Consider the following 7,632-nt stretch of genomic DNA (forward strand, 5'->3'; position numbering starts at 1 on the left):
TATATTTTTTTTTTCTTTTATTGCTCAACATTCACTACTATACAATATAGTTAGTCTTCTAGCAGTCTGATAGAATTTTTTTCTTAAGCTTCTCAGATACTTTTTTATCGCAAATAACTCAGATAGCCTTCCTCTACTTTAACCAACCGACTTGTATTCTATAAGAAACGTCTCCATTAATTTCACCATATATCCTTATATATAATAGATATTAGATATTTAAACTTTGACACTCGATAAATGATTTGATCTCCCATTTTCCCTTCCAAATCACCATTGCCTTGCTTCCCTCCAAAATTACAATGCATATATTCTGTTTTTCTTATGCTCAAGTGAAAACCTTTTGACTCTAAGATCATTTTCTATAACTCTAATCTAGAGTTAATCTCTTCTCTTGATTCAGCCATGGGGATTATGTCATCCGTGAAAAGCATGCACTTAGGGATCTTTTTCTTGAATAATCTCAGTTAAGTTCATGAATAACGAACAATTAGTTAAAATTAATTTAAAACAGTAAATATGTTAGAAACATACTTTTGTTTCTAAGTATGCCTTTATAATAAATGAAAAAAAGATAAAAAAGAATGTGTGGAAAAATGTGATAAAAGAGAATAATTAAGGACAATATTAAAAAAAAATACATTAAATGTTAAGAAAAATTCAAATTAAAACTTATAAAATAAAATATATCCTTCTTAAATTTAAAATTTATAAATAGGATAAGAGGGAGCAACGACAAGAAATAAGAATGCATAAAAGCAATTAATTTTAAAAGCAGTCATCTGGATTCCAGAGGATTAAAAGGGAAAAGAAACAGCTGGGGAGGGAGTTGCGTGAACAGAACGTAATAAGAACGATGATGCCTTTGGTTATGTCGCAATTAATAAAGACTTCGTTGGAAAATAATTTGTAGATTCGATGACAAGTATTCAGTACTTCTCTTTATTATTCTTCTGGTTCTAAATATAAAACTCATTTTGTAATATAATTTATACTACTAAATGGAAATTATACTACAAAATGTGTTTCATAGTTAGGACCAGAGGAATAATAAAGAGGAGTACCGGAGGAGCATATTGTAAGCTTCAAATAAAAAACAAACAACTAATTAAAATTAGTTAAAAGTAATAAGTAGGTTAGAAACATAATTTCGTTTTTAAATATACCTTTATAATAAATGAGACAAATGATAAAAAAGAATATATAGGAAAATGTGATACAAAAGTAAGGCAAATGAGAGAAAATAAATAATTAAGGCAAAATTAAAAAAATACATTGAACGTTTAGATAAACCCTACATTAAAGCTTATAAAATGGATTATACTCATTTTTAAATTTGAAACTTATAAATAAAAATAATAAGAGTATTGGCTACGACAAAAAAAAAAAAGACGAATATTTAATTATAAATTATTTTCCCTTTTTGATGTCCACGACTGGGTAAATTTGGTGATTCTAATGGCAAGTAGCGGATCAAATCAAGCAAGCGGTACGTGTGATTCCCTTTTTGAAATTACGTTGGTGTTATAGATAAGGAGGACCAAAAGAGCGTAGTATTATTTACTCAATTACTACTATTTCTATTTAAATATCTTCTCTCATAGGACACTGTCGTTTAATTATTGAAATTTGATATGCATAAATAACAATGCTTCATTAAATAGAGGTTATGATTTAAAAAAATTAATGAGGAAGATCAAAAGAAATAAGACTTCAAGGTCAAAAAAAAGAAAAAAAAGAAATAAGACTTTATATTTAAGATAAAAACCATAATTATTATCTTAAATAAATTATATGTTTTAAATTTAAAGAAATGAATAACTTTTTATGATAGACTTGGATAATTCAATGCTTATTAAAAAAATCGAAGGCGGCGTAATTCTTGTGGCCCTTACATGAAGAGAAATGTATAATTTATTAACAATAACATAATAAAACGGGAGATGTTTGGTTCCCATTGGGAGAATAAAAGGATGGAGGTCTTCGGCTACCAATATACTACTGTGAGAGTATTTGGATAAGAACAAAATCATAGTTTTAAAAATATTTTTATGGTATACGAAATAAATATGTAAAAGAGTTTATCTCGATTTATAAAAAAATATTTCTAAAAAGTGTTTCTGAGATTACCCAAACACTTTTTATTTTTATATAGCTGTAAAAGGCAAGTTCTGGGAATTCACAGCTACTTCAAAAATGTTTATACCACAAAATTTACAGCCGACTACTTTATATGACCGTGACAAATAGGCGCTGCTTGTAATTATCCACAAAAGAGTCCTGTTCTATTTATCCGAACAAATTTGACAAATACTCGCAAGTAACCAATCGACTTTCAAAAATTGAACAATCAATCAAATCAGATAACATAAACAAAAGCGGACAGGAATTTGCAAAGGTTGACGATTTTCATGGTGGAATACACAATGAAGCTCGTCTTAGGGTAATATGACAAAGTGTGCAGTGTAATGTATGGGCACGTGAGTGCTGAACTATACGAGTAATGTTCAAATTCACCTTTGCGTAGCAAAAGGCAAAAGCACAAGGATGTTTCTCTCGCAACAAATCCAATAATAATAATAAAGGACACGGATGTTTCGTCCCCATGTCTCTCCAGTGGGCCATGGAGAGCTCAGGAATCAAATTTATGACTTCATAGCTGCAAAACTTGCGTGTTGGGCTGGCAGCTGGCAGCGGTACCCAATGAATTTGATTAATTATATGGAACATCTCAACTTGTCTCAAGAATTTAATATCCATCATCAGGTCAAACATTTGCCTCAGAATATATTCCGGACACGAGTGCGATCTGGACAGCTAAGTTTTCATTCATGGGTTGGCCTTTTGAGGAACGCGTCTCTTCATCATACTATATTACAGCTAGCTCCTGCAACTTCGAGTCACTTTCTTTCCTTTCTATTTGCTACTCCTGCTTCTTATAAATACCAACCTCGACCCGTTTCAGAGCCATCCAAGTCCTTCAGGCTTTAAGCAATTAGCAAACATCACAGCCCATCTCTTACAGCATGGCTTCTTCTGCGACTGTATCAGTAATTTTTCTTCTTAGCTCTCTCATGGTTGTTACCTTCGCTGGTAATTTGAACAATGAGTTTGACATAACATGGGGGGACGGTCGAGGGAAGATGGTCAACAATGGTGAACTTCTCACTCTCTCACTCGACAAGGCATCAGGCTCAGGTTTTCAATCGAAGAATGAGTATCTCTTCGGTAAGATCGACATGCAGCTCAAGCTCGTCCCTGGAAACTCTGCTGGCACCGTTACTGCCTATTATGTAAGCTTTTTTATTTTTCTTTTTTTGTGCCTATTATTGGTATTGCAGAATATCCCTTGAAGGGATTACTACCCGTTGTTGCTAATATAAATCTGTACTTGCAGTTATCTTCAAAAGGATCAAACTGGGATGAGATAGACTTTGAATTTCTGGGAAACCTGAGTGGCGATCCTTACATTCTTCACACCAACGTGTTCAGCCAGGGAAAAGGAAACAGAGAGCAACAGTTCTATCTCTGGTTTGACCCAACCGCAGATTTCCACACTTACTCCATCCTGTGGAACCCCCAAAGGATCATGTAAGTTGTTCTTCTCCATTCAACTATTTCCCTGTATTTCTCTCCAGTCCTTTTAATCCAGCATTGACTGATATGTCCTTCTCTATTTTGATTCAGATTCTCCGTGGATGGAACTCCCATCAGAGAGTTCAAGAACTCAGAGTCCGTTGGTGTGCCATTCCCCAAGAACCAGCCAATGAGGATATACTCAAGCCTGTGGAATGCAGATGACTGGGCAACAAGAGGCGGCCTCGTGAAGACGGATTGGTCTCAGGCTCCCTTCACTGCTTCCTACAGAAACTTCAAAGCCGATGCTTGCGTCTGGTCTTCTGGCAAATCTTCCTGTGCTTCATCTCCAACTTCATCGTCCACCAATTCTCCGTGGTTCTCACAAGAGCTTGACACAACTTCACAAGGGAGGCTGAGATGGGTTCAGAAAAACTACATGATTTACAATTACTGCACAGATTCCAAGAGGTTTCCTCAGGGCCTTCCTCCAGAATGCAGAACCTCCTAAGACAAAACACAGCAGCAACCCAACCGTTCAATTTATTATTTTCAGTGACGATTGCAGTAATGTATTGTTTGCGGATGTGAAAATTCTGGGTTCAATTCTTTCATTCATTTCCATTGCAGTCATCATTGTAATCGAATGGTGACATAAATGGCTATTCTTTATTATGTAAAATATATCAGTTTCGTAATAAAATGATGCCATTCTCTATTATATTTGCTTTCAATTTGTTCAGGTTATTCTAACGATATAATGACCCATGTAACAATAGAAAGGAGAAACAATTATTTTTGAAGATTATAGTAGTTACGGATATGAAGCAATCCTGTAAAACGAACATCATCATATTAATTAAAGCAATAGTGAGTATTTATCGCACAATTATCCACAATGGAAGGTATGGTAACCCTAGAGCTAAGAACTAGCAAAAGATGTGTCTAATGGCAACCAAAAAAAATGATCCAAGAACAAAACAAAATCAGAAGGTGTTAACTATAATCTTGCCAAAACCTTTCATTTTCAATACAAAACGATTTACTACTAGACACTTTTTTTTGGCCTTAGTATTCATAGATACTTAAATAACGAACTCGAACCCCTCTCTCTTTTAGGGATTTTTTTTTTTCATTTAACTCTCACCTAGGACTTTCCATTTTAATTTGCAAAGAATAATAGATTTTAAATATAAGATCTAGTTTGTACTGAACAATCAGAAATAGTATAAAATATAGGAACTCATCACAGAGCAAGTGATGGCTGCTTTTTCCATGATTATTTTTCCCACCATATTTCCTATGGAATTCCCAACATTTTTCCTACCATATTAATTATCACAAAATTAATCATTTATGAATTTATGAATTTGGTACATACAAGATTCTAATATTCTGATCTAAATTATTCTCACTAACAAAATTTGTAATTGGCTTTTTTTTTTTCCCATTACGTTCATTGAATCAATTTTGCCGCCGACTTTATATGACAATGAGAAACAGAAGCTTCCAGCTTTCCTCGTTTGAATTCTGGTCGGTTTCAAATTATTAAACTATTTAGTCTGGTCTATGGCTTCAAACACAAGCTAAGTGTATCTTCCTTCTCCTATTTTATACTATAACTTAAAGAAATGAATTAAATTTAGTTATTTATTGTAAACTTTTAACATGAAATTAGAAAAGTTCTGTTAATAAGCTATAATTAAAGTTTTATAGTTAATTAGGATATTAAGTGAAAATTTTGATCTTTTAAATAATATATTATATTATAGTCGGTAGAATATATATGAGAAGAATCGTGGAGTTCAGCTTTGGTGAGAGCTTTTGACTTTAACGTTGTGATCTCTTAATGGTTGATGATCTTGGTGAACACGGGTTGGAATATTCAACTCAAGTATAAACTCCACAAACAGTAAAACTTGATTACGTGCTTGGGAGGGAGCACATGGGCACGTGAGCGTGAAATATATAATATTCGGGTTTTTAATATAAAAATTTATTTGATTTTTAATTTAATTTTAAATAAAATTCTAATTCACTTTGTCTCTTTTTATTTATTTTTTTTAAAAAATAGTTTTTGTAGTAATTATGCATATTAAAATTTTTTATCAAATAGTAGTTATAGTTGGCATATATAATTGGTAAAAGGTATTTTAGAAAAAGAAGACAGCATATATTTAATTCAGTTAGTTTTTATGTTAAAGAGCAGAGGTAGTATTTAATTTTTATTTTTATTTTTGCGTGACGGCAGCAGAAGGATGTTTCTTCCGAAAGAAAGAAAGAAAAAGACAAGGATGTTTCATCCTCATGCCTCTCAAGAGGAGGCCACGGCGGAATAAAATTTAATAGCTCCAGAAAGATGCGTGTTGGACTTGTGGGGCTTCCCTGGGAATTGATTAGTCAAAGGGTAGGCTTGGCGGCTTCACCAATTACAACTAATCTAAAAAGATCTCAATTTGTCACCAAAATTTAATACAATGCTCGTCAAAATATCTGGTACTGAATACCTTCCATCAGAACCGAGTGCGATTTGGACAGCTAATCTACCACTCATGAGTTCTCTTTTTTGAGGAACATTAACAACTGGATTCTCCGTTACAGCTAGCTCCCTGCAACTTCGGGTCACTTTCCTTCCTTTCACCTCGCTTTCCCAACTTCTTATAAATACCAACCTCGACCAATTTCATAGTCATTCTCATCCTTTAGAATTTACAGGCAATTAGCAAACATCACTCTCGTCTCTTACAATATGGCTTCTTCTGCAACTGTATCACTAATGCTTCTTCTCGGCTCTCTCATGGTTGTTACCGCTGCTGGTAATTTGAACAATGAGTTTGACATAACGTGGGGGGATGGTCGAGGCAAGATGGTCAACAACGGTGAACTTCTCACCCTCTCCCTTGACAAGGCCTCAGGCTCCGGCTTCCAATCCAAGAATGAGTATCTCTTTGGTAAGATAGACATGCAGCTCAAGCTCGTCCCTGGAAACTCCGCTGGCACCGTCACTGCCTATTATGTAAGTTTTCTTTCTCATAATGGCAGAATATATGACTTCTCAAGAGATGACTCGTTATGACTAAAACTAAACGTGTGTCTTTGTGGGTACTTGCAGTTATCTTCAAAGGGATCAAATTGGGATGAGATAGACTTTGAATTTCTGGGAAACCTGAGTGGTGATCCTTACATTCTTCACACCAACGTGTTCGGCCAGGGAAAAGGAAACAGAGAGCAGCAATTCTATCTCTGGTTTGACCCAACCGCGGATTTCCACACTTACTCTATTCTCTGGAACCCCCAAAGGATCATGTAAGTTCTTATTCTCCATTCAACTATTTCCCTGCATTTCTCTCCAGTCCTTTTAATCCAGCATTGACTGATATGTCCTTCTCTATTTTGATTCAGATTCTCCGTGGATGGAACTCCCATCAGAGAGTTCAAGAACTCAGAGTCCGTTGGTGTGCCATTCCCCAAGAACCAGCCAATGAGGATATACTCAAGCTTGTGGAATGCAGATGACTGGGCAACAAGAGGCGGCCTCGTTAAGACTGATTGGTCTCAGGCTCCCTTCACAGCTTCCTACAGAAACTTCAAAGCCGATGCTTGCGTCTGGTCTTCTGGCAAATCTTCCTGTGCTTCATCTTCAACTTCATCCTCCACCAATTCTCCGTGGTTCTCACAAGAGCTTGACACAACTTCACAAGGGAGGCTGAGATGGGTTCAGAAAAACTACATGATTTACAATTACTGCACAGATACCAAGAGGTTTCCTCAGGGCCTTCCCCCAGAATGCAGAACTTCCTAAGACAAAACAAAGCAGCAACCCAACCATTCAATTTATTATTTTCAGTTTAGTCTGCTGGTTTAAAAATTTTTTACTTCAATTCTTTTATTCTTTTCCATTTTAGTCATCACTATGATTGGATGATGATTTATATGGTTATTCTTTAATCTTTATGTTGGATAGTATATTCAATTTGTAATGAAATGATGGTCTTCTCTATATTACATTTTCAATCAATTTCTTCAGGTTATTTTGTTGCAACAACGACGGAAATT

General features: G+C 34.8%; 2 protein-coding genes across 3 annotated transcripts; both read left to right on the top strand.

Moving 5' to 3' along the window:
- The first annotated feature begins 2,983 nt into the window (after positions 1-2,983).
- LOC114730775 (probable xyloglucan endotransglucosylase/hydrolase protein 23) lies at positions 2,984-4,510 on the top strand. Of its 2 annotated transcripts, XR_003738855.1 has the most exons (4): positions 2,984-3,293; positions 3,398-3,591; positions 3,688-4,137; positions 4,381-4,510. XR_003738855.1 is itself a non-coding variant. In XM_028917884.1 (3 exons), the coding sequence occupies exons 1-3, from the start codon at positions 3,027-3,029 to the stop codon at positions 4,085-4,087; spliced, it is 861 nt and encodes a 286-aa protein (XP_028773717.1). In that variant the 5' UTR covers positions 2,984-3,026; the 3' UTR covers positions 4,088-4,297. The 2 variants fall into 2 exon arrangements, 1 of the variants encoding a protein (XP_028773717.1); XM_028917884.1 differs by lacking the exon at positions 4,381-4,510 and having other exon boundaries at positions 3,688-4,297.
- A 1,751-nt stretch (positions 4,511-6,261) lies between these two features.
- LOC114730776 (probable xyloglucan endotransglucosylase/hydrolase protein 23) lies at positions 6,262-7,430 on the top strand. Its single transcript, XM_028917885.1, has 3 exons — positions 6,262-6,592; positions 6,689-6,882; positions 6,979-7,430. Exons 1-3 carry the CDS (start codon positions 6,326-6,328, stop codon positions 7,376-7,378), a joined length of 861 nt encoding a protein of 286 aa, XP_028773718.1. The 5' UTR covers positions 6,262-6,325; the 3' UTR covers positions 7,379-7,430.
- Positions 7,431-7,632: the final 202 nt, after the last annotated feature.

Source organism: Neltuma alba, unplaced genomic scaffold (assembly GCF_004799145.2).
Source record: "Neltuma alba isolate B1F8T4 unplaced genomic scaffold, ASM479914v2 tig00012763_pilon, whole genome shotgun sequence".
Classification (NCBI taxonomy): domain Eukaryota; kingdom Viridiplantae; phylum Streptophyta; class Magnoliopsida; order Fabales; family Fabaceae; genus Neltuma; species Neltuma alba.